The 26,203-nt window shown below is 51.8% G+C and overlaps 1 protein-coding gene and 1 long non-coding RNA gene across 7 annotated transcripts; one reads left to right on the forward strand and one right to left on the reverse strand.

Moving 5' to 3' along the window:
• Positions 1-1,133: 1,133 nt before the first annotated feature.
• Positions 1,134-1,934, forward strand: LOC134808465 (uncharacterized). Its single transcript, XR_010151440.1, has 3 exons — positions 1,134-1,250; positions 1,377-1,560; positions 1,810-1,934. It is a non-coding gene; the product is annotated as an uncharacterized LOC134808465 (long non-coding RNA).
• Positions 1,935-1,999: 65 nt separating this feature from the next.
• On the reverse strand, positions 2,000-25,831 carry CTSH (cathepsin H). 6 transcript variants are annotated; one of them, XM_063794260.1, is made up of 14 exons: positions 25,480-25,635; positions 19,720-19,751; positions 18,264-18,401; positions 17,900-18,078; positions 16,255-16,325; positions 15,553-15,657; positions 12,631-12,717; positions 11,710-11,765; positions 9,640-9,721; positions 7,950-8,018; positions 7,607-7,675; positions 5,577-5,683; positions 3,231-3,356; positions 2,000-2,440 (listed from the first exon to the last, which is right to left on the reverse strand). In XM_063794260.1, coding segments are annotated over exons 4-14 (849 nt in total). In that variant the 5' UTR covers positions 17,901-18,078; positions 18,264-18,401; positions 19,720-19,751; positions 25,480-25,635; the 3' UTR covers positions 2,000-2,364. The 6 variants fall into 6 exon arrangements, with proteins under 6 accessions (XP_063650330.1, XP_063650332.1, XP_063650331.1 ...); XM_063794262.1 differs by lacking the exon at positions 18,264-18,401 and having other exon boundaries at positions 17,900-18,005; positions 25,480-25,711; XM_063794261.1 differs by lacking the exon at positions 18,264-18,401.
• Positions 25,832-26,203: the final 372 nt, after the last annotated feature.

The following is a 26,203-nucleotide window of genomic DNA, read 5'->3' on the forward strand; positions in this document are numbered from 1 at the left end:
TGTGGTGGTGGGCACCTGTAATCCCAGCTACTCGGGTGGCTGAGGCAGGAGAATCACATGAACCCGGGAGGCGGAGGTTGCAGTGAGCCAAGATCATGCCATTGCACTCCAGCCCGGGCGACAGTGTGAGACTCTGTCTCAACAACAACAACAAAAGAATATGGTGCGCTCTCCATTTATCTAAGTCTTCCTTTATAGTGTTATTAATTTAGTAATTTTCTTCATATAAGACTTTTTGGTGGTTATTCCTAGCTGCTGGTTTTGTTGCAATAGTAAAGTTGCAATAGTAACAAAAAATAGTGTATTTCTTCTGAGTTTTTGATTTTTTTTTCTGGTATCCAGCCACTTTCAGAACTCTTTCATTAGTTCTAAGTTTTGTTGATTCTCCTGAATGTTTTTAGCCACATTATCATGCTGTCTGCAAATATTAATTGGGTTTATTTATCACAGCGGCCAGATCTTCCAGATAGATGTAAGCAAGAATGGTACCCTTAGACTTACTTGCCATGTATCTTCAATGGGAATCCTTTTATACAACTGACCATTGATTTGAGAATCTTTGTCAAATTCAGAAATTATGCTTTCAGGCTGGGTGTGGTTGCTCACACTCCTGTAATCCCAGCACTTTGGGATCACTTGAGGTCAGGAGTTCGAGACCAGCTTGACCAACATGGTGAGACCCCATCTCTACTAAAAATACATAAATTAGCCAGGAGTGGTGGTGCATGCCTGTAATCCCAGCTATTCAGGAGGCTGAGGCAGGAGAATCGCTTGAACTGGGGAGGTGGAGGTTGCAGCGAGCTGAGATCACACCACTGCACTCCAGCCTGGGTGACAGAGTGAGACTACATCTAAAAAAAAAAAAAAAAAAAAAAAAGAAAAAGAAATTATGCTTTCATTTCATGTTAGTTTTTTTTTAAATCTAGAATAGAATTCCATCCAATGAAGTCTATTAAGATTATTATTATTATTATTATTTTTTGAGGCTGGAGTGCAGTGGCATGATCTCAGCTCACTGCAACCTCCGTCTCCCAGGCTTAAGCGATTCTCTTGCCTCAGCCTCCCGAGTAGCTGGGACTACAGGTGTGCACTACCACTCCTGGCTAATTTTTTTTTTTTTGTATTTTTATTAGAGACGGGGTTTCACCATGTTGGCCAGGCTAGTCTCAAACTCCTGACCTCAGGTCATCCACCTGCCTCGGCCTCCCAAAGTGCTGGGATTATAGGCGTGAGCCACCATGCCTAGCAAGGTGATTGTTTTTTGTCTTATACAGTTGTGGTCTTATGTTACTAGAATTTTCTAATAAATTAAACTATATTTGCATTATCTAAATAAGCCTTATCATGAACATATATATTTTTCAAATATTCTCAAGCCTTTAGCTTTTCAGGAAGCCCAAATAAGATGACAGCTTTTATCATTAAGAAAGTCTGTGAGCCATAGGACAAAGAGCTGGTGGGCTCCAGCTTGTTCTACAGACATCCCAGAGCCCGGAGGCTTCAGGAAGCAGCAGCAACTTCATGGCCGCCCTCTAAACAGAGATCAAGATTTCTCAAAAGGCAAGATAAAGGAAGGGATGGTGTGGAGATGACAGGAGCATCTGGGCACGTTTGAAATAAGGTGTTGGTGAGGAAGGGGTGGGCAGTCTCATGTGGAGGTGGGGGGCAGAGTCTGAGTAGGGGTAGGCAGCTGAGACTGGGGAGGCCACACAGAGAAGTACAGGCTTCTGGGCTGACATTGTGGGTTTGAATCCTGCCTCTGCCGCAGCTTGGCCCGTTTTTCTCCTTCCTCCCCACCTCTCCACTCAGGTTTGGGACAAATAGTCAAGATCTCAAATTAAGCCTGCTCTTCATCCTGGATACCCCATCTGGTGGATAATACCGCCAGCACCCCCACCATCCTCCCAGCCAGAGCCTGGACACCCCCTGATGCCTCCCTCCTGGGAGACTGAGTGGCGAGGACAGACCTGGTTTGAGTCATGGCCCAGGACCAGCATGCTCCATCTGGGGAGGTGCTCACTCAATGTTTATTGAACAGCGAATACAGAAAAGACAGTCCCTGGAGCTCTATATGTGGAAAGTAGCCCTTCTGGACAGAAAGAATATTCGTGGTCCATGTGGTTTGAGTCTGTTAAGAAGGACACTAAGGCACATGGCTGGTGATCTTTGCGTCATAGACACAGGTGAGCTCATGGTGGAACTCCTCCTTGTCTGTAGGTTTCCAGGCTGGGCACAGAGGTGAGGGCAGAATGTTGGAGGTCCCAGTGGATCTCCCCACAACTTCCTTCAGGGCAGGATTTCCACCCAGGCCCAGGCTGCCCGTTCCTCTCCTCCTCCGCCAGTCTGCGCTGTGGCTGCCACGGCTCACACCAGAGGGATGGGGTAGGAGGCGCAGGCAGCCAGGCCACACATGTTCTTTCCGCGCTCGATGAGGAAGTACCTGGGCAGAAAGAGGAGCTGAGGCCCGGCCGGCGGTCTCCCCACCACAGGCCTTTCTAGAATGTTCTGCTGCTCACCAAGAGCTGACTTCAGGGGTGAGACCCTCTAAATTTATTCATAAAACAGTAGCATTCGGCTTATTTGATCACCGGCAAATCACGGACCTGACTTTGTGAAGAATTCATTCTTCCCTCTCCTTAGCTGCCAAATGAATGATCCATATCCCACTTCTCCCGAAAATTTACCGAGGGCCCCCTCTTAGCCCTGGCCGGGCCCTCACACAGCTATTTTATCACCAGGAGCCTGAGGGAACACGAAAGCTCTCCTTTTCAGACAAGGACATGGAGTCTGGGAGGAGGACAGGACAAAGGCACAGTAGCATATACACCCAGGCTGCCCCATGCCAGCCTTTTCTCCCGGAAGGAGGGGCTGTCAGTGATCAGGGGTACATTTGTTGCTTTGATTTCTCAAAGACGGACCCTCCCAGACACTGATTTCGTGCCAGCAGAGTTCCAAGTTCTGAGCTGTTTTCCTAGCAGTCCTTCTGAGCCAGCTGGCCTCCTGCTCTCCCTGCAGCGTCCTAAAGACCTGGGGCCCTGTGAGGGCTGCAAATGGGGGCTTGGAGATGTGGAGGCTACATTCTCATGCTCCCTTTCCCCCTGGCCTGGCCTAGGGCTTGGCTGACCAGCTCGTCTGTGGAAGCCGTAACTCTGAGGTGGAAGTGATGCCCCCAGGGCCTCCAGGCCTGAGCAACATCCCCCTCCCAGCAATGGGACCTGGGAGCTGCTTACCCGTTCATTCCCCACTGGGGACCCCAAGAGTTTTTCACGATCCAGTAAGGGATCCCATTTTTTTCTCCATACCCAACAGCCAGTACTGCATGGTTTACTTTATCTGGAGTTTTATGGCAGGAAGTACTGGAAAACAAAATTCAAAAAGAGGTGATCATATGGGAAGGATAAAAGCAATGACAGTCCCATCCAACAACGCCTCTTTGAGCGCTTTAGAGCAATGTTCCCCACAGCGGACCAGGGAGGCATGTAAGGTGGTGATTTAATCACATTTAGTCACCGTGAGAGAACTCCTTTCAGTTCTTTTTTTCTTTTGAGACGGAGTCTCACTCTTGCCCAGGCTGGAGTGCAATGGTGCGATCTCTGCTCACTGCAACCTTCACCTCCAGGGTTCTAATGATTCTCCTGCCTCAGACTCCCGAGTAGCCTGATCACAGGCGTGCGCCACCACACCCAGCTAATTTTTGTATTTTGGGTAGAGACGGGGTTTCATCATGTTGGCTAGGTTGGTCTCGAGCTCCTGACCTCAGGTGATCCACCCACCTCGGCCTCCCAAAGTGCTGGGATTGCAGGTGTGAGCCACCACACCTGGCCCTTTCAGTTCTTTTGGTTCTTCTGCTTCTGTCAGGAGAATCTCCATATGGTGCTGGCCCATGTCTCACCCCTGACACTTTCTACTCCCTCTTTCCTGGCAAGGAGAGAGCCACCTTCCTGCTGCACCTTCTGCAGGCAACAGTGTCTGGCAGACTTTAACACAGCTTTGCTTTGTTGCCACTGCATTTATTAAATATGACTTTATACCTATGGCAAAAATACAACTTTTTCTGTTTACAAAAGTGAACTAGCCTCCATAAGGAAAGTCCAAGAAATTCAAGAGAACAAACTGCAGTGGTCAGGTGTGAATTCAGCTGATGTGTAAGTGGGCCATAGGCTCGCGCCAGGCCCAGGGCCAGGTGCCAGGATCCAGGCAGCATGCATAACTGTCCCTTGGAAGCCCTGGTTGGGAGGGAGCAGGTTGGCAAAGAGGCTGCTTCTCTACAGTGGCCTGAGGGCTGTGACAGTGGGAGGGCGACAGAGCCCCCAGGAGGTGGGGGGATCCAACCCAGCGGGGGGGGGGGGGGTGGGCAGGGTGGGTCAGGGAAGGCTCCCTGTGGAGGTGGGGAACGCCCATGGAACTGCGAACCCTTCTGCGTGGCTGGGGTGGGGGCTGCAGGGTGGAACGGCGGGGACGGGTTTGATGGCAGATGAGTGGAAAAAGAGGGAGGACCAGATCATGAGGGTCCCCCTCAGGGTAGGACCCTGGGAAAGCAGGGACACTGGTGTATTCAAAGGTTGGCGCTGGCAAGAGGAGTGTTTCAGAAGGCAGACAGCTCCCAGTGGAAGCTGGAACAGTGTGTGGGGGATTAGGGGGTCCAAGGACAATGGTGACCGGGGCAGAGCCTCAGGGAGGGAGAGGAGAGCACAGACGTGAGTGACATTAGTGAGTGACGTTAACGGGCAGCAACTGATGAAGGGAGGGAAATGAGGCTGCAAACCAGGCAGGCGAAAAGGCGTGGGTGAGAGAAACCCCATAGTAAAGAGGCTAAAGCTTGGTTTTTCTGAAGAAGCCTGGGGTGACTCCTCCAGCACAGGATCCTAGTGTGTGAGGGCAGCTACTCTTCTCCCTATTTTATGTCTTCAAATCTTTAAACATGGGTATTTTTTTTTTTTTTTCTGAGACAGAGCTTTGCTCTGTCACCAAGGTTGGAGTGCAGTGGCACGATCTTGGCTTAGTGCTACTTCCACCTCCTAGGTTCAAGCCATTCTTGTGTCTCAGCTTCCCGAGTAGCTGGGATTATAGGCATGCACCACCATGCTGGCTTTTTTTTTTTTTTTTTTTGTATTTTTAGTAGAGATGGGGTTTCGCCATGTTGGCCAGGCTGGTCTTGAACTCCTGGCCTCAAGTGATCCGCCTGCCTCGGCCTCCCAAAGTGCTGGGAGTACAGGCATGAGCCACCACGCCTGGCCTGAACATGTGTTTTTTTTTTAACTGGAGGTAGCTCTTCTGTTAAGGAGCACAAAGCTCTCAAATTTTGGCCCTAGCTCTCACTAGCCAGGTGGCCTGTGTCTGTTGTATCCCTTCTGACCACTTCTCCTTTGCTGTGAGAAGAGGCCATGGCTCCTGGCCCTTGGGGCTGTGTGAGGATTAACTGAGGGATGTGCAAAACGCCCAGCACCTGGCAGGTGTCATGAAGGGTCTGACACACAGGAGTCTGGGCCACGAGCCCAAGTCCCACGAGTGGGGTGTGAGGAGGCCCACCAAGCCCCTCCCCACTGTCCCTCCTGGCTCCTGGGACCCTGACTCACCTGGAGTAGATGCCCGTTCTATACATCATGAAGTCCTGAGTCACCTCAAAGGCAAAGCTCACAGGGTTGTAGAGGGCCACAGCCTCCACCATCGCTTCCTCGTCATACTGTGGAAACAGGACGAGACAGAAACACATGGCCTGTCACCTCCCCACTCCTTTCACAGTACAGCCTTTTGCCTCAAGCTAGGGGCTAGAGGCCCAGAGCAGCATGGATGGCCAGAACCAGCTCCCCTGTGGCCTCTCTCCCTTCCCGTCTCTGGCTGGGTCTGTCTGGCCATCTCTCGTTCCTCTCCCCAACTCTGCTCCTAGGAAACCCTGCACCCTCTGGGACAGGGACCACGGAGTACAGCGTGGACCTACTCATTCAATCATTCACACCCATTCCCTGAGGTCCTCTCCTGGGCCAGCAGCTCTCACCCCTACACCCATAAACCCAGAGTCTACAAAGCTTTGCTGCTAGAACACAGGGGTTATAAACCATGGACGGGTAGGTCCCAGATGGCGGTGGAAACGAGAAGACCCATCCGAGGGCTGTGTGACTTCTGTGTAGAACCTGTCCCCTCCAAGGGGGAAGGTAGGTGGGGGGAAGTCAGGGTGGCTTCCTGGAGGCTGCAGCTTTGGAACAGAGCTGCAGAGACCAGGTGACAGCAGCAGGTAGAACCCCATGTGGAACCTTAAAAAAAACCCCAAGTCCAGGCTATGCCTCAGACCAACTACAACAGTATCTGCAGGGTGGGTCCCAGGCATTGGCACTTTTTGGAGCTTCTGGGTTGGGGGTGGCTGGGTTCAAGTGCACTAACCAAGAGACCTCTGGGAGCTGAAATGAGGGTGGAAGTTACCTGTGCTGAGGCCAGGGCCCTACTGAAGGAAAGCAAGTGCAGGAGGGACGGGGCGCCCAGCCTCCCTCAGTCCTGCCTCCCTAGAGGGGTGGACAGAGACCCAGCTGTGAAAAGCAAACAGGTGCCTGGCAAGGGAGTGCCCTCCTTCCTGGTATGTGGACAAGGCCTTGTGAGCCCAACAGGTCAGGGCATATCTGAGACATGGAGGGCACAGAGGCCAGCCCAGCACAGGGGCGATGACTTCTGCAGGTGGCACCATTTCCACCCCATGGGCCTGCCCAAGAGGGCTGAATGCTAGTTCTGGCCTGGTCGTCAGGGCCCTGCAGGTGTCACCAATGAGGCTCTCCTGGGGACCATGCAAAGGGATACCTTTGAGGCCCAAATTCACCTGTCCTTGGGATATCATGGCCCAGAGCAGCCAGCTTGAGTGACAGCAGCAACATTCTGAAGAGGGTGACATCCTGAGTACAGGATTTGCGCTGTATGTTGTCAAGGCAATGAGCCCTGGTTCTGGAATGACATATTCTTAGTTCAAATCCAGCATCTATTTCCTAGCTCTGTGGCCTTGGGCACGTTACTTAACCACTTGGAGCCCCCGTTTCCTCACCTGTCAAATGAGGTAATAAGGATACTCATCTCCTAGGGCCAGTTCGGGTCTAGAGGGGATAGTGCGTATTGAGGGTTGGTACAGCACCTAGAAGTACTCCATCAAGTTAAGATGTTATTGCTGAGAGCTTGGCACATGCTTCAACTAAATGGCAGCCGCTGTCATTACACAGACATCACGTTTGTGAACTGTACATATATTCGTGGGCACACACACAACCTGAGCGATATTCCTCCACTCCTCACACACCCTCCCACACTTGCATGCATGCACACTGGAGTCACGAAGGCGTTCACGTTCCAGTTCTCTCTGGGAGAAGCAGGGTAAGACCACACTTCCCTATTCACTTGAGGTCAACTGTGACTGGGCGGCTTGTTTTGGCTTTAGAGCTAGGGCATCATTTACCACCTTCTTTCCCTCTAGTCCTGGCGTGAGGCCAATGACACGGAGCACACACCACCCTCCCTAAGCTGTGCATGGGTGCAGGAGTGCCACACACCCTTTGGCTGTTGTCAGCCATGCAGATTGGCCACGGTTGTTATTGCAACAGAACCTGGCTCATCCTGAGTGACACACACTCACCCTCAACAGTCTCTCACACGCTGTGTCAAGCACGTGCTCATACCCTCTTCTGCAGGATGCGGACAATTGCTTGCATTTTACAGGCAAGAAAACAACCAAAAGAATGAAGGCGTGTGTGGATCTGGAGTTCAGAACCAGAGGGCCTGCCTGCCAGTTTGCGCTCTCCCTCCCATCTCCTGCCTCGCCACCATCACAGCGACTGAGACCCAGGGATAATATGAACTCGTCAAAGGGATGTGCTGCCAGAAGGGCTGCCTTGCTGGGCCCACTGGCTATCCGACAGCATGAGAGAGGCCTCCTCATCAGGACACATTCCCCATCCCAGAGGGGGATCGGCACTCACGATTGTGATGTTGGCTACATCCTTGACAAAGCCGATGGCCTTTCCAGGTTGGAACTTGCAATAACCATCCTGTTGAGGATGCAAAGGGCATGAAATACAGGTTATGGACCCGAAGTCTCAGCCTCCCCACGCAGTTCAATAACATTTACTAAACAAAACAAGATGTGCCAGGGCCTGGGGGATGGGATAATTTCAGAGAGAATTAAAGCATCCTTGTCCTCAAGGAGCTTAGGGTCTGGTAGCAGATGGTCCTGTGCTGGCTTTGGCAGAGGTGGGCACACATGGTGTGTGGTGGGAGCCTGAGGAGGGGCCTCACCCGGCCTGAAGAAACTCGCTGAGAAGTGGAGGCCGAGTCAGAGCCTGTGAGGCAGGGGAGTGGGGACAGTCTCAGCCCAAGAAACAATGCTGGCAAGAGGCAGGTGCAGGGGTAAGGTCACAAGGAGGGAAGCGCAGCCCTTTCAAGGCAGGAGAGAAGGCAGCAGGACAAGGGACAGGACTAGAGGGAGGGTAGGACCTGGCATTTAGGAACCAGCATGTGGCTGGGCCTGGGCGTGAGGTTAAGAAGGGAGAGTTGGCCGGGCACAGTGGCTCACGCCTGTAATCACAGCACTTTGGGAGGCCGAGGCGGTAGATCACGAGGCCAGGAGTTCAATACCAGTCTGGCCAAGATGGTGAAACCCTGTCTCTACTAAAAATATAAAGTTAGCTGGGCGTGGTGGTGGGTGCCTGTACTCCCAGCTACTCAGGAGGCTGAGGCAGATAACTGCTTGAACTCGGGAGGCGGAGGTTGCAGTGAGCCGAGATTGCGCCATTGCACTCCAGCCTGGGCAACAGAGCAAGACTCCGTCTCAAAAAAAAAAGAAAAAAAAAAAAGGGAGAGTAAAAGAGACAGGGAGACTGAGTTGGAGTCTGGGCTTTCTCCCGAAGGCCGCATGGAGCCTCGGCGGCATTCTGATCGAGGCAGGCGTGGGGTCTGAGCTGGGTCTGAGAGGCCTGGGGGAGGCCACCCTCAGGGGTCTGGATGGAGGCCCCGGTCTGAGTGGTCAGCGACACAGATGGGCCAAGGGAGTCATGTGAGGTCCGTGGTGGTCAGCAGGCTGGCGGCAGGGTGGGGCGGAGAGGGGGACCGGCCCAACAGGACTGTGGACACCTGGGAAATTCTGAGGGAGGCCAGTGCTGCTCATCACCACGAGGGGAAATAAAGGAGGAGCAACAGGTCTTGGGGAAAGACAAGGCGCTTGGCTGTGGCCAGGCTGGGCGGAGGTGATGGTGGGAGGCCCAGCAGCCTTGATAGGGTAGGGGTGGGGGTGGGCCCCAAAGGGTCCTTGGCACAAGAGGCCAACTGCATGGACAGAGGCGAGAGGATGGCGCTGGTGGCAGGAGGGAGAGGAGCCAGGAAGATGGGGCAGGTGGGGGGAAGGAGGGGTCCTGAGAAGTCTGGCTCGGGAAGGAAAGAGATGGTGCCGCAGAGCGGGTATGGGGTGAGAATGATAAGAGGCCCCTGGACTGGTGAGAGCAGTGGGCTCAGGTGGGTGGAGGAGGGGAAGGAAGAATTTGGAGAGAACAGACAATTGTGAGAATTCCGGCGGGAGGGAGGTGGGGGGAGAAGGGATGTCTTCCAAGGCTGGGGAGGGAGTGAAGCTAGGCATGCTGTACGCCAAGAAGACAGAGTGGAGGCTGTTGGAGTTACCTTGCCCTGGTAGGGGTAGGTGTCTTCACCCATGATCCCCTTGTTGTACAGGATGTACTCGAAAGCCTGGCTGGGGAGACCCCTGCAAGAAGTACACACAGGTGAGCCCACCTGGGGCTGTCCTGATAGAGGCGGGGCCCTCGGGGACTGGCGTGGCGAGATATCTGGCCTGGCAGGCTGGGGACTTGGTTGGGCATGTCCCAGTGACAGAGGGGGCTGGGGACTTGGTTGGGCATGTCCCAGTGGCAGAGGGGGTCTCTGAGAGGCCCAGCCTTGGGATAAGACTCAGCAAACTCAGATGAGGCCACCGGAGTCCAAGGACCAGCCCAAACATGCCTCAGTGGGATAGAGACCCCTTAAGGCCAGCCGCTCTGTCAGGAGTGCACAGCCCCACACCATGGTCAACAGCATCAGCCCAGAGCACTGTCATCGCCACAGCCGAGCCCCTGGGCAGGTGCTTCCCAGGCATGACTCCCTGACCCCTCGTGTCGACCCTGTGTGGTGGATGCTGTCACTGGCTGAGGCAAAGAGGCTGAATAACCTGGCCAGGGCCACACAGCTAAAGCTGGGAAGTGGTTCCAAAAGTGGGTCTTTTTCTACATCACGTGGCCTCCCAGAATAAACAAAAACTCAGCAGCTGCCCAGCAATCCCCGTCCCTTCTCTGTTTCTCTCCATAGCATTCCGCACCGCCTGACCTAGTCTAGCCTTGACCGTGGTCTCTCTGAGCCTGCCAGAATGCCCGCTCCTCCAGTTCTGCTGAGCGCTGTATCCCCAGGGCCTACACACAGCGGGTGCTCTGTGATATTTGTTGTATGAATGAGAAAAGGAAGTACTGTCCTGAACCAAAGCAAATAGACTCCTTTGAAAAACAGGCTGGATGTGGTGGCTCACACCTGTAATCCCAGCACTTTGGGAGGCCAAGGCAGGCAGATCACCTGAGGTCAGGGGTTCGAGACTAGCCTGGCCAACATGGTGAAACCCCCATCTCTACTAAAAATACAAAAATTAGCCAGGTGTGGTGGCGCACACCTGTAATCCCAGCTCCCTGGGAGGCTGAGGCAGGAGAATGGCGTGAACCCGGGAGGCGGAGCTTGCAGTGAGCTGAGATCGTGCCACTGCACTCCAGCCTGGGCAACAGAGCGAGACTCCATCTCAAAAAAAGAATAAATAAATAAATAAATAAAAAATAAAAAATAAAAACAGTGGGACCCCAGAGTGCCCAAATGTCAGACTCTTGTTATGGGTTGGGTTTCTAAGCTGTGGAGCGGAAACAGACCAAAAGTGAGGGGACACTGAGCATGATGGTGGATCTGAGAGCAGGCTACGACGTCACCCCTGGGTCCCCAGGACTTGGCTGCAGCATGGCTCCCTGCAGGAGGAAGAGCCAGCTCAGAGGGGCTGGGGTCTGGGAGAGGGATGTGCCCCAGGGAGGTGGAGGGGAGCCGAGGCAGGGCACCCCAAGAGCCTGGCTTTATGCACACCATGTGCCAGGTGAGCAAAGACCATAGAAATGTCTCAGAGCACTGCATGAAGGGAGGGCTAGAGTCACTGTAGAAATGTCAGCAAATTCCTGGCAACCTGCTTTACAGTGGGCCAGGAAAGCAGGTCCAGGCAAGGTACAGCCCTTACACACAGCCACCTCACCCTCACAGGGCGCAATGAGCTTGGGAGGCTGGGACTTTAGTGAGTTCATCTAAAGGCCAACCCTGTATCTGTGTGTGGATCTCGGGTTTGGAGGATGATGTGTAATGGTGTGTTGCTCACTCTATTTAATTCTTTTGGCCACACTCCCAGAGGCCTTGGTGGCGGGTGAGGCCAACCGCACTGTGGAGAGCCAGGTGATACAGTGGAGAGAGGACAGAGGCCTGGACTCAGATTCCAGCTCTGCCCTGTCCTGGCTATGAGACCTGGCCATGTGAGGTGACCGCCCCTGTACAACAGAGACCATTTTGCCATCACCCAGGGCAGTGGTGGGTTATATCTGTGGCAGACCCAGCACACACTGGATCCTGTCGAAGCGGTCAGTGGGAAATGAGGAAGTTTTGGGCCCCTTCTGGTCAGAGACGTACCCTTGGCAGCCGTGATTATTGAAGTCCTGGGCGCAGTCCACCAGCTGCTGTTCCGCCTGGAAGAAGGACACAACCCAGTGACCTGCCAGCTGAGAAGCCGTCAAGGCTTTGGCGTGAGGCGCTAAGCCTCCCTGGCTGAGCCACATCTGAGGCCCCGTCAGTGCTGTGTCAAGGTGACCAAATTATAAACTCCCCAAGGGCAGGGACAGTTGCTGTATGTCCTGCAGTGCCAGCCCAGCAGCTGGCACATGTCGGGAGGGGCTCAGTAAGCAGGGGCAGCCAGGGAAGGTGAGAGGGGGCAAGGGCTGTTGGGTCCAAACCCCTGCCCCGTAGGTGTGCCCATACGATGCAGAGTGTGGGGTCCCACAGCGGTGTATAGGATGGGGGAAACAGGCCCAGCCAGAGACCCTACCCCCACCTGTCCACAACCCAGGGTCCTCATGGCATCACCAGGCCGGCTGTGCACTGTCCCTCCTTTCTCCACAGAGGCAGGGGCTAGGATAGTTCCTTCAGGGGCATCATCCGTCTCTTGTGGGCGAGGGGATGGATGCATAGGTCCCGGCTCTTCCCTCATGAAGACAACTGAGGCTGCTGGGAAGGGTGTAGCTCCTAGTTGGCTACCCACCAGGCAGGCTCCGCCTTTCTGAACCCCTCCGCCGGGAAGGCTCCAGGCTGTCAAGCTAAGGACCACCCAGATCCATCTAGGAATGAGCCCTTGGGCCGGTTCCTTAATAAACTCAGATCCTTCCCGGGAAAAACATCAATTGAGATTCTCATGCCAGATGTCCACAAGGCTGGGGCATCTGGGTCCACCTGAAACAGCACCCTTAGCCAATGCTCCAGGGAAACCAAAGGCCCAGGCCTGGCCCACATCAGGATGGGGTGTCCTCTGCAGGGGGTCGCCTGTGGCTGATTTCTTACCAAGGACAGCATCTTCCCGGTTGCGATGGCGATCGCAGACTCCAGGGCCCCGGTGGTGGAGAAAGTCCAGCAACTGCCGCAGGCACCCTGGAAAGGCCAGGGGAGAGCAGAGGACATCAGTGATGGGGACGCTGTGAGACAGCCCTGCCTTCTGCCTTCCTCTGCTGACCCTGCCAGAGCCCCCGAGTCCCCAGGTGCCTTGGCAGTTTACCAAGCCCTGTTTCAGATCCATTCATTCTGAGCCTCGCAAGCCCTGTTTCAGATCCATTCATTCTGAGCCTGGCAAGCCCTGTTCCAGATCCATTCATTCTGAGCCTCGCAAGCCCTGTTCCAGATCCATTCATTCTGAGCCTCGCAAGCCCTGTTCCTGATCCATTCATTCTGAGCCTCGCAAGCCCTGTTCCTGATCCATTCATTCTGAGCCTCGCAAGCCCTGTTCCTGATCCATTCATTCTGAGCCTCGCACGCCCTGTTCCAGATCCATTCATTCTGAGCCTCGCAAGCCCTGTTCCAGATCCATTCATTCTGAGCCTCGCACGCCCTGTTCCAGATCCATTCATTCTGAGCCTCGCAAGCCCTGTTCCAGATCCATTCATTCTGAGCCTCGCAAGCCCTGTTCCAGATCCATTCATTCTGAGCCTCGCAAGTCCTGAGAGGCTTGCAAAGGAGCAGGAGCAGCAGGTGGCCTCTGACCAGCGCCTGTGGACTCCCAATCACCACCTCTTGGTGGCCAATCCCCACCATTCTGCCAGGGCCTGGAGTCCCCCACCCCATTCTACAGTCTTCTGGCTCTCTTCCTTCTCGATCTTCACTGGCTCCTCTTTTCCCTACTGGTTCCCTGCAGAAGGATGCCCCAAAGTTCTGTTTTTAGAACCTTCTCTCACCTTTCCACCTCCAGTCTCATTCTGCCCAGTCCTGTTAAACTAACAGCTCCCCAAACCCTAGCCCAGTGCTGACCTCCACTTAGGCTCAGACATCCAACTGCCAGACAACCCCACCCTGACACCCCTGACACCCCAGACTCTGGGGGACCCGCCCCATCCACCCATCTCCCCACCTTCTAACAGTTCATTGCCGCTGCCTAGCCCCCTTATTCACAACACCTCCAGAATAACATGAGGATTAGGTGTGGGGGGCTGCAGCCTGCCTGCCTGGTTCACATCCCAGCTCTGCCACACACCAGGTGGGTGACCTGGGCAAGTCACTTCCCCTCTCGAAGCCTTGGCTTCATTGCTTGTAAAGTGGGAATGGCGAGGGTTCCTGCTTGCAGGGCGCTAGCAGGGTTAAGTCAGATTCTGCTGGTCAGGCAGTCACCCCCGTGGGCACAATGCTGGTGGCTGCTGTAAGGATTTCTCTCAGGTTCATCTCTGTTTCCTCACCTTGCTGGTTCAGTCTTCCAGCTTCTACTTCTGAAATGTCTCTAAGTCCCCTACCTGCCTCCCAGGTTATCACCCTAGGTTGACACTGGCCTCACCCAATCTCTTCCCTTCACATATCTCTCTCAGCTGGGGGAGGGAGGGATGGCCTGGTGAGAGGGTCCATGAGACAGTCAACGAGGCAGACGTGGCCACTTCGGGGGAGACTAAGCTCACTGCTGAAGGAGGCGGAGCTCGGCTGACCCTTGGGTGCTCGACTTGGGACAGGGGCCTGGTTTTGAGTCCCCTTTGTCACTTACTTACCTTGGACCTCAGGCAAACCACCCTCCCTCTCAGGCTCTCCCTCTGTAAAGTGAGAAACTCTCAAGGAGGGTGCTGAGCTGATGGACGCTGTGGCTGCTGTCCGTCTCTATCCCCACACAGCGGCCACAGTAAGAGACGGCACACATCTGCGTCAGGAAGCACCTCATTCCGCTCCCTTAGCCCAGCCGGCTGCTTCCTGCCTGATGGCCCAGGATCAGTTAACAGGAGGACTTGGAAAATTCTTGGTGGGCCTCTCTTTCCCACCTGTCCAAGTGGTGAGCAGGTTTAGATTACGTGTTGCTCTGAATTGTCATGTGGTTCTCAGAGGGTCTAAAAAGGTCATGGGGCAAAGGCAGGCTTCTACTCCACCTCCTGCTGCAAGGGGAGGTTTGCTTTGGCTCCTGACGCTAGTTAAACATCCAGCACTTGGCAGGCTCCAGGAACACTGCAAGCCCGGGAGGCTTTAAAGCTGTGCTGCATGGCTTTTTGGAAAGTGAAAAAACATTTCTCATGGAGAATTTCGATGGAAAGCCAGGAGTGTCCAGGAAGGAAACCTTCACCTCATATTTCCTAGAGTCCAGAGGTCAGCATCTTTCTGAAGAAGACCACGGCAGGTTCCCTGCTAGGGGAGGGGCCGCAGCAGGCCGGGAGAACAGCGGGGGCAGGGTCCAGACTCTCTGGGACAGGGCCTGTGCTGAGACGCCCCCAGACTGCTCCCCCATGGAGGAAGGCAGGGCCTCTCACCTTGCCAAGCCCTCTGTGCCCCACAGCGAGGGCCACGGAAGCCAGCCCCTGCCATGAGAAGCTTGCTGATGCATGACACATGGACTAACCAGAGGGAGGCGGCCAGCCAGGGCAGGGGCTGGACCCTGGTGGCTCGGAGAAGATGGAGGCGGGAAGAGGAGATGCATGGGGTTCTGGTGTCCAGATGGGCACAGGGAACATAACGTTTTGGATGGCTCTGTAGGAGAGACCTGGGACCAATGGGAAAATCTGGGGCGTGGGGAAGGAAGGGAGTAAACTTTAGCCCAATAAAGAGGAACTTTTGCATCCTCCAGAGCAGCCTAGAGAAGTGCTGACCTCCCTGGCCCCTCAAAGGAAGAGGGCTGGAGAGATGCTGAGAGGAAACAGAGGCAGGGATGTGCTTGTGGTGGTTTTGTGGACCTTTTGAGTTGTTCTTCCTGGTGTATTGTCTGGGAGTGTGGCTGTTTTGCAGGGAGAGGATGGAGATTGCCAGGCATACCTGATTTTTCACAGGTGAGACAAAATTTCCTTTTTTCCGCCAGTCCACGGAAGGTGGGTAGGGACCAGTACCTCGAAGGTAGTTACTTTTGGTGGCTGAGCAATTCTGGAACAACCAAACACATTATTTTCAGGAAAATAAACAAAACCAAAAACCTTTCTGACAAGAAGAAGAAGAAATGTATAAACATGGAATCACCAAAAGAGAATAAGAAAGGCTGCAGCTCTCAGAACCTTCCCTCTCCTGTCTACTGGTCCCAAATGCTAAATGACATGTCCCCTTGAGAGTCCAGAGCATTAGGATAGGGTAGACAGATGTAGCAAATAAAAATACAGCTCACCTAGTTAAATTTGAATTTCAGGTAAACAACAAATAACTTTGTAGTGTAAGTATATCCTGTGCAATATTTAGAATATACTTATGCTAAAGAATTACTTGTTGTTTATCTGAAATTCATTTTTAACTGAGTATCTATATTTTAATCTGGTAGCCCTAAGTTAAGGGCCCACAATGCTAAGGCCATGGGCCTGGACTGAGGAACTGCTGAGAGCTGACTCTTCTGGTTCCCCCAAAGAATCTGGGGATACCCTCAGCTGCATCTGGGGATGGGACTGAATCTGCCTAGAAGCAGAGCAGGCTCCAAATTTATTCCAAAGGTTTCAGTAAAAGGATTCAGATTTGGTTGCAATGAATTATACCTACCTGAGGCTCTGACCAGAGATACTTGTGTTTTATTTCAGCAAAGCTCATGTCTGAAAATTGGTTCAGTGCCACTACAAAAGAGAAGGAAAAAGCCAAAACAGAAATGGTTAGTGAATCACTAATGAAGAAACAAGAAAAAGTGATGAAACCTCCTGTTTACCTGTGTCCTATTTAGAACCACTGCAACCCATCTCCTTTAAGTTTTTGTATTTAATATAATTCAGTAGATAATTCAGTCAGCCCTTACAGTGCTGCCAAAATACCTGGGGAGCTTTTTCAATGGTATAGATGTCCGGGCCGTACTCCAGAGATGCTAATGCAGTTGGTCTGGGGTGGGGCCTGGGCACTTACTTTTTTAGATACTCCCCTCGTGAGTCTGATGGATAGCTAGGTAAAGAACCACTCCACTGGTGCCAGGGGCCTTCCCACCTGCTGCCTAATTTGGTCTCTACACAGCCCCAGGAGGGATGCGTGATCATTTCTGCTTTTTCTTTTCTTTTCTTTTCTTTTTTTTTTTTGAGACAGAGTCTCGCTCTGTCACCCAGGCTGGAGGCAGGGGCGCGATCTTGGCTCACTGCAACCTCTGCCTCCCGGGTTCAAGCGATTCTCCTGCCTCAGCTTCCCTAGTAGCTGAGACTACAGGCACCTGCCACCATGCCCGGCTAAGTTTTGTATTTTTAGTAGAGATGGGGTTTTGCCATGTTGGCCAGGCTGGTCTCGAACTCCTGACCCTGTCTTTAGGGATTATAGGTGTGGGCCACCACACCTGGCCTCATTTCCTCTTTACTGCCCATGTTAGCATCCCTGGAGGTCACACGCTAGGACTGGGCAGAAATGAGGTTCAAGCCCAAGTTTCTTTCCAGCTCATGCTTGATGCCTTTATTACCAATTTAGTCAACTACCAATATTTCTCAGAGTCTTCAGAAAATACACTGGACGTGCGTGTGAGTTTCTTTCTTTTTTTTTTTTTTTTTGAGATGGAGTTTCACTCTTGTTGCCCAGGCTGGAGTGCAATGGCACTATCTCGGCTCACCGCAACCTCCACCTCCCGGGATCAAGTGATTCTCCTGCCTCAGCCTCCCAAATAGCTGGGATTACAGACATGCGCCACCAAGCCCGGCTAATTTTGTATTTTTAGTAGAGATGGGGTTTCTCCATGTTGGTTAGGCTGGTCTTGAACTCCCGACCTCAGGTGATCCACCCATCTCGGCCTCCCAAAGTGCTGGAATTACAGGCATGAACCACCGCGCCCGGCCTGTGTGAGTTTCTAGTGAAATTAATCCGGAGTGAAGGCAGATGCTCCCAGGGGCTGCTCTGAGCCCATGAGCAACCCCTATCCCCCGCAACAATCCAAAGACAGACCTTGGCTTCCAGGCTGGACCCTCAGATGGCAGGAATGGGGCAGGGGCTTCTACAGAGTCTCTTGTAAACTTCACAACCACCCAGAGGGGTACCGGCTTTGTCCCAAATTTACGATCCCACATTACACAGAGAGTAACAGTGGAGCCACAATCTGAGGTCAGCCAAACACAGCTTCAGAGCCTGGGCTTCTGCTCCCTCCACCCACCAGCCCCCAGCGGGCCCTTTCATGGGCTGGGTCACTAACTGACATCCTTCCAGGAAGGAAGGAAGGCGTTCCACGTACTTTTAAATGTGTGGTTCCCATTGTTGTGGGCGTTTATCTTCCTCCAGTTGCTGGCAAACGTCTGCAGCCTGTGGTGGTACTCCTCCGTGCTGTAGGTCTTACGGTGCTAAAACAAAACACGCCAGCAGCAAGTCATGGAAACAGGCTGCAGCTCCCTAGAGGGAGACCTTTTTGTTTTCCTAAGAGGAAAGATGAAGGTTTTCTTTCTGCTATGATTCTCAGGCCAAATCTGTGTTAATGGGCGGGGTACTGCTGAGAAATTTGGGAAGTTACAAAACAACCCCGTTTTCAGGGACCTGTGGCCAGAAGACCATGCAGCTGCGTGAAAGTCAGAATGTGGTCCAAGAGGCACTGGTGAACAAACCTGCCACGTGCGGGGCACTCCTGGACGCCACTGCTGGTGCTGGGTCAAGTTTACAGCAAAAATCACCATTTTTCAAAAGCACATGCACTGGTGTTCCCCAACTGATTCTGCAACCAGTACACAGTGTGCTTTGGTTTTCTAAAAACAAATGTGTATAATTTTTTATTGATATATAACTGATGTACTTTTTTTGGTAAATGTAATATTTCGATACATTCATATAATGTGCAATAATCAAATCAAGGTCATTGGGAGATCCATTACTTTAAACATTTCTTTATGCTGGGAACATTCAAATTATTCTCTACTAGCTATTTGGAAATACAAAATAATGATTGTTTACTACAGTTGAATCTACTTGTTTTTTGAACACTTGGTCTCATTTCTTCTATCTAATTATTTTTGGGCCAGGTGCAGTGGCTCACGCCTGTAATCCCAGCACTTTGGGAGGCTGAGGCGGGTGGATCACCTGAGGTCAGGAGTTCAAGACCCACCTGGCCAACATGGCGAACCCCCATCTCTACTAAAAATACAAAAATTAGCCGGGCATGGTGGCAGGCACTTGTAATCCCAGCTACTCAGGAGGCTGAGGCATGAGAATCGCTTGAACCCAGAAGGTGGAGGTTGCAGTGAGCCGAGAGTGTGCCACTGCACTTCAGCCTGGGTGACAAAGTGAGACTCTGTCTCAAAAAAAAAAAAAATTTTGTACTCATGAATCAGTTTATCTTCATCCCTGCTTCCCTGCCCTTCCTAGCTTCTGGTAGTCACCATTCTACTGTCTTTCTTCATGAGATCCACTTTTTTATCTCCCACATACGAGTGAGAACATGTAATATTTGCCTTTCTATGCTTGGCTTATTTCACTAAACATAATGACCTCCAGTTCCATCCATGTTGCTGCAAATGACAGAATTTCATTCTTTGTTATGGCTGAATAATATTCCATTGTGTACATACACCACATTTGCTTTACCCATTGATAGGCACTTAGGTTGATTCCATATCTTGGCTATTGTGACTAGTTCTGCAATAAACATGAGGGTGCAGATATCTCTCCAATATACTAATTTCCTTTCTTTTGGATATATACTCAGTAGTAGGCTTGCTGGGTCATATGGTAGTTTTGTTTTGAGTTTTTGATGGAACCTCCATACTGTTTTTTTACAATGGTTGTACTAATTTACATTCTCCACAATGTGCTTTGAAAACAAAATACAGAAATGAATCCCAGGGCTTGGAAGGCTGTCAGCCAAGTTAATCACTTGGGACCACTATTTGGAAGGAATTTACTTAACTGCATCTTTCCCAGTGTTTGGCCAATTCAACTTCTGGAAAGACCCCACTAGGCAAAGTTGGAAATTCCCTTTTTCATTGTCTCAAATCTGGGACAGTTTGGTTTGATAACAGGAAACTTTGTGAAATGAAAAACTTCAAAAAGAAGAAGTTGGGCACTGACCTTAGACATCCATGACTTGAAGTGAAACTTCTCTGTAAAAAGAAAAAAAAAAAAATTAGGTCTGGGCGCATCACAGTAATGTTGAGTCTATAGCAAAGTAGGGCACTTTAGAACTGATTTGCATTTTCGAGAACTGGGCTAAATTTAAAACACCAAAAATGGTGTTATATAATGCAGAATGCAAAAAGAAACTCCGACTCTTCCTGGTTTTGTACCCCAAATTAATGTGAAAAAGTATATACTATTAGTCAATGGTGTTGAAAGTCAGGATGGTGGTTATGCCTACTGGGTCGGGGTGCAGAAAGCACTTCCGGGATGCTGCTCATGTCCTGTTTCTTCAACTGGGCGCTGGTTAACTGAGTGTGTTTAGATTGAGAAAATTCGTGGAAATGCATACTCAATGATTTGTGCCCCTTTCTGTATGATGTTATATTTCGGTAAGAAGTTAATTTAAAAAGCTATCTACTCCAGCTGGGCGCGGTGGCTCATGCCTGTAATCCCAGCATTTTGGGAGGCCGAGGTGGGCCGATTGCCTGAGGTCAGGAGTTCAAGACCAGCTTGGCCAACATGGCGAAACCCTGTCTCCATAAAAATATAAAAATCAGCTGGGTATGGTGGTGTGTGCCTGTAATCCCAGCTACTCAGGAGGCTGAGGAGGATCGCTTGAACCCGGGAGGCGGAGGTTGCAGTGAGCCGAGATCGTGCCACTGCACTCCAGCCTGGGCGACAGAGAGAGACTCCGTCTCAAAAACAACAACAACAAAAAACAAACCTATCTATTCCAAGGGCAAGCACTGTTTTTCCTTATGGGGACAGGCAGTAAATATTTCAGGCTCTGCCGTCTATATGGTCTCTGCCACAACTACTCAACTCTGCCCCTGCGGCTCAGAGGCAGCCACAGAGACTGTGAACATTAATGGGTAGGACTGCGTTCCCGCAAGACTTCACAAAAACGAAACCTCACATGTACCCCCAAATATGTACAGATATTATCAAAAACATAATAAAACAAACAAGACAAAATATTTTACAAAAGCAGGCCCAGCCATTTGTTTTTGGATTCCTGCCGTATTTCCCCATGTATGTTCTTATCTAAACATTTCATTTTATATTTGAATACCTCCAAAGACATATTCCAACTTATAAATATTGAGATTTAAAAATAACACCTGGCAGTGTGGCCCAAGCCTATAATCTCAGTACTTTGGGAGGCTGACACAGGCGAATCCCTTGAGCCTAGGAGTTTGGGACCAGTCTGGGCAACAAAGTGAGACCTCGTCTCTACAAAAAAATTAAAAAAATTAGACGGGAGAATCACTTGAGCCCGGGAGGTTGAGGCTGCAATGAGCTATGATAGCGCCACTGCATTCCTGCCTGGGTGACAGGAGTGAGACCTTGTCTCAAAAAAAAAAAAATCTCTAAAAATAAGATTGTTATATCATTCTTTTAAAGCTAGCCAGTGGAATCTAAATACCATGATGATTTGATATCCACCATCAATAACATGAACAAACTTTTCTATAAGAGTCAGGTATTTAGGTGGGGTGTGGTGGCTCACGCCTGTAATCCCAGCACTTTGGGAGGCCAAGGTGGGCAGATCACCTGAGGTCAGGAGCTCATGACCAACTTGGCCAACATGGCAAAACCCCAGCTCCACTAAAAATACAAAAATTAGCTGGGCATGGTGGCAGGCGCCTGTAATCCCAGCTACTCAGGAGGCTGAGGCAGGAGGATCGCTTGAACCCGAGAGGCGGAGGCTGCTGTGAGCCGAGATCGTGCCACTGCACCCCAGCCTGGGTGACAGGAGCGAAACTCCATCTCGAATAAAGAAAACAAAACAAAAAAGAGTCAGATATTATACAGAGTTTCTTTTTCTTGTTGAACACCTATCTCCATCCCCACCTGGCAGAATTTTATCATAAGGGAAATACATTTTTATGCTTGATCACCTTCACATTCTTTTCTGCAACAACAACAAAAAGTTTAAATTTAAATTATTTATTTTGGCTGGGCGCCGTGGCTCATGCCTGTAATCCCAGCACTTTGGGAGGCTGAGGCAGGTGGATCATGAGGTCAGGAGTTTGAGACCAGCCTGGCCAACATGGTGAAACCTCATCTCTACTAAAAATACAAAAATAAGCCAGGCGTGGTGGCATGCACCTGTAGTCCCAGCTACTTGGGAGGCTGAGGCAGAAGAATTGCTTGAACCTGGGAGGCAGAGGTTGCAGTAGCCAAGATTGTGCCACTGCACTCCAGCCTGGGCGACAAAGCGAGACTCTGTCTAAAAAAAAAAAAAAAAAAAAAAAAAATTAAATGTTTTTACTACCTGTGACCCATACATCTGTGAATATTATAAAAATTTATTCTGGAGCTGGGCGCGGTGGCTCATGCCTGTAATCCCAGCACTTTGAGAGGCTGAGACGGGCGGATCATGAGTTCAGAAGATCGAGACCATCCTGGCTAACACGGTGAAACCCCAACTCTACTAAAAATACAAAAAACAAATTAGCCGGGCGTGGTGGCGGGTGCCTGCAGTCCCAGCTACTCAGGAGGCTGAGGCAGGAGAATGGCGTGAACCCGGGAGGCGGGGCTTGCAGTGAGCCGAGATCGCGCCACTGCACTCCAGCCTGGGCGACAGAGCGAGACTCCGTCTCAAAAAAAAAAAAAAAAAAATTTATTCTGGATTGAGTAATCATAATTATTATTAGTGTCCCAACTGATTAAAACATTTCAAATGTATTATACATTATGAAAAGTAATTGTTAAACATCAAAAGTAAAATTGTATCAGAAATGCATCTCTTAATGTGATAAACAGTACTCTACTGCCCGTCCCCCGTAATGGATTTATATTTTCATGAGTGAATATTGTTTGGTTGAGAAAAGGTTCAGCATTAATTCTGGTCTTATTTTTGTTTCTTATAGGTCAAAGGGCTGGGAAACCCTGCTCAAATAAGCAGCTGGGAATGGAGGCAGTTTTTAAGAGCAATGCCACTTAATTCTTTGCACTCCTTTCTGTGCATCCAATCCCATGGTGCTCTATCACTCAGCCCTCCCTCCCTCCCTTCCTTTCCTTTTTTTTTTTTTTTTTTTTTTTTTTTTTTTTTGAGAAGGAGTCTGGCTCTGTTGCCCAGGCTGGAGGGCAGTGGCACGATATCAGCTCACTGCAACCTCCACCTCCCTGGTTCAAGCAATTCTATCTCAGCCTCCCAAGTAGCTGGGATTACAGGTGCCCACCACCACGCCTGGCTAATTTTTATATTTTAAGTAGAGATGGGGTTTCACCATGTTAGCCAATCTGGTCTGAAACTTCTGACCTCAGGTGATCCACCCACCTTGGCCTCCCGAAGTGCTGGGATCACAGGCGGGAGCCCCCACGCCTGGCCTCACTCAGCATTATTTTTAAGACCCCATCAGTTGATATCCCCATGAAGTCCTCTCCTCTTCAATTCAGTTTCCTTGAGGAATTGAGAATGCCAGATATGAACGATGTATTACCGTTTTGTCTTTTTGTTTGCTGTCCCTATTGTTTTTATACCCATGGGTTCAGGTTCAGATTGAATGAGAGGAAAGAGGTTCCCCCTTGCCTTCAGGGGCTCTCTCCCAGTTTTAGCAAAGAGGACATTTGGAAATGAAAGGTCTGTAAATGGATTTCCAGAACACTCTCTGCCGGCATCACTTGAAATATCTTCATGTTTCCCCAAGGATCCATACCTCCAGTGTGAAGATCACTACCACACAGCATTTAGATCTCTGTTTTTGGGTCTCGAACCTGTTCCAGAGACCAATCTATGGCCGTTTTCCCTGGGGAAAATGCACATTTCCCCAACATGGCTCCCTTTAGGGTTTCAGGGGATTCCAGATCTTGATTAAGGGCCCTGCTGCAGCTGAGGGCTTTAGAGGAAGACAGACCTCAACTCAGGACAAGAGTTGGAGGCAGGGTTTGAGTTTAGGACAACTACCAGTTTGCCTCTGGAGAGATTATTCTGGGGCCAGAATAATCTGCTGGTGAACCGTGCCTTACCCTAAAATAGATCCATTCCAATCTAGTCAGGACTTTAAAAGTGCCATAATACCTTGCCTGGATTTAGAGCAGGTTTCAGGAAACTACAGTATTCCCCTGTTTGTTTGTTTGTTTGTTTTAGATGGAGTCTTACTCTGTCACCCAGGCTGGAGTGATCGCCACCTCTCGGTTTCAAGCGATTCTCCTGCCCCAGCCTCCCAAGTACCTGGGATTACAGGCACCTGGCTACCACACCCAGCTAATTTTTGTATTTTTAGTAGAGACAGGGTTTCACCATGTTGGCCAGGCTGCTCTCGAACTCCTGACCTAAAGTGATCCGACTGCCTCGGTCTCCCAAAGTGCTGAGATTACAGGTGTGAGCCACCGCACCCGGCCCCTGGCTCCTGTTTTAGTACAGCTCCTGGGCTACAAACGGTTTCTTACAATTTTAAATGGTTAGAAGAAATATATTTCGTAGCACCCAAAAATCCCTTGAAACTGAAATTTCAGTGGCCATAAAAATCATTTATTAGAACCCAGTTACACTCACTCACTTACATACAATCTATGGTTGCTATCACACTACCATGGCAGAGTTAGTAGTTGCTACAGAGACCACCATAAAGCCTAAGTTATTTACCGTCTGGTCTTTCACAGAAAAAGTTTGCCAAGCCCTGCTCTGGAATTCAGACAGCCTCTCAGCGCCAGCCTTCTCCAGGCAGCCCTCGCTTGCGGCAGCTAGGTTTTCCTTAGGCGGGAACTGACCTGGAGCTGGGCGCCCACTGAGGTTTGCAAGGCTGGGGGGCTTTTTTAATAAATAGGTGGGAAGGAATGAGGCAACCCTCTGGCCCAGATTCAGCCTCAGTGATCTCTGTCCCATCCCCTGAGCCTCTAGCTGGGAGAAAGCCCTGTCCCGTTCCTCCAGAGCTCAGGGCACCCCCCCCTCCCTAGGTTCGTGGCTCCTTGGGTTGTTTCTTGGCTACTTTTCTCTGTGAAGGGGGCAGGTGGTCTTTAAGTTCAGAGCCTGTGGGCTGAGGCTGGGACCAGGGACAGTAGGAAAGGAGGGAGGCAGTAGGGAAGAGCAGGCTCCTTGCCTTCAGCCAGGGGAGGTGCCTGAGCCCGGGCAGTAGACAGGATGCAAGGGCAGCACGAAGCTGGACCAGTCGCAGCCAACCTGGCCAACAAGAGGAGTCCTGGGGCTCCACCTGACGCCATGGGCCCTGGGGTGCGGTTAAAAGCGCTGTTGGTCTGAGTGCTTTCCCTGGTGCCGTTGCACAGGGATTCACTGTTCCAAACAGCCCGTCCAACCTACTCTACAGATGGGACTCCCAAGACACTACGGGGATCCCCTGTGTGCCAAGTCCCGGGGGAAGCTGCTAGAGAAGGCTGGGACGTCCTTGCTCACCTCTGGCAGGGACAGATCAGAGTCCTCTGTGTGACACTCTGTGTCCCCAGTTGGGGAAGGCGGAAGGAGCTGCGGGCTCCTTTGGTATTCTAGGCTGGAGAGCCACCTGGCTAGGTGGGACCCTGGACACTCAGCCCATCTGCTCCTCTGGTCCTACAAGCCGCCCACCCTCCGAGACCCCCCGCCTATAATGCAGTTTACCCCTCCCCGTGCCAGCACGCAGAGTTCCTGGCCTCTCACCGGGGAAAGCTCTGCCCCGTTCCTCCGGAGCCCAGTGCGCCCCTGGCCAAGTTCTCCCAGCGTCCACTCTAGGGCCTGCTAGCACCCTCTCGGGCGGCGCGCCCTCTGCGTACCTAAGGAGTTCACGGACAGTTCGGCGGCACCGCAGACGGGGACTCCCAGGAGCCAGGCCCCGGCGCAGAGCAGCGGCAGCGTGGCCCACATCGCGGCGGTGGCGGCTTGGCTCTTGCGCTCAGGGTCCGCGGAGGTGGCGGCCCAGAGCGTCAACTGGGAGCGCGGGGGGGCGGCACGAGCGTGGAGGAGCGGCGGGAGCGCGAAGGGGCGGTGCGAGCGCGGGGCGGAGCGAGCGCGGGGCGGGGTGGGCGGTACTCCCCACGAGGCCGGGCTCGCGGGAGGGGGCGGCGCCGACTAACTCGCCAGCTCTAGTTCACCTGTGGGCCGGCCGCGTCGCTCCCTTATCTCCTCTGGGAGGAAGGGCTTATCTGGCTATCAGGCCTGGCTGAGTCCTGGATCTGCCTGGACTGGCTGGCACCGCGCGGGGAGGTCTCAGCCTGGCCTCTCCCTCTCCCAGCGTGTCGCCATCCCAACGTCCCCCATCTCCCTGCGTGTCCCCACCTCGCACCCCCCCATCTCCCTGCCTATCCCCAACTCGCACCCCTCATGTCCCTGCCTATCCCCAACTCGCACCCCTCATGTCCCTTCCTGTCCCCACCTCACACCATGTCCCTGCCTGTCTTCACCTTGCACCCTCCATCTCCCTGCCTGTCCCCACCTCGCTCCCCCTATGTCCCTGCCTGTCTCCACCTCACACCCCCATCTCCCTGAATGTGCCCACCT

Source organism: Pan troglodytes, chromosome 16 (genome assembly GCF_028858775.2).
Source record: "Pan troglodytes isolate AG18354 chromosome 16, NHGRI_mPanTro3-v2.0_pri, whole genome shotgun sequence".
In the NCBI taxonomy this organism is placed as follows: Eukaryota; Metazoa; Chordata; class Mammalia; order Primates; family Hominidae; genus Pan; species Pan troglodytes.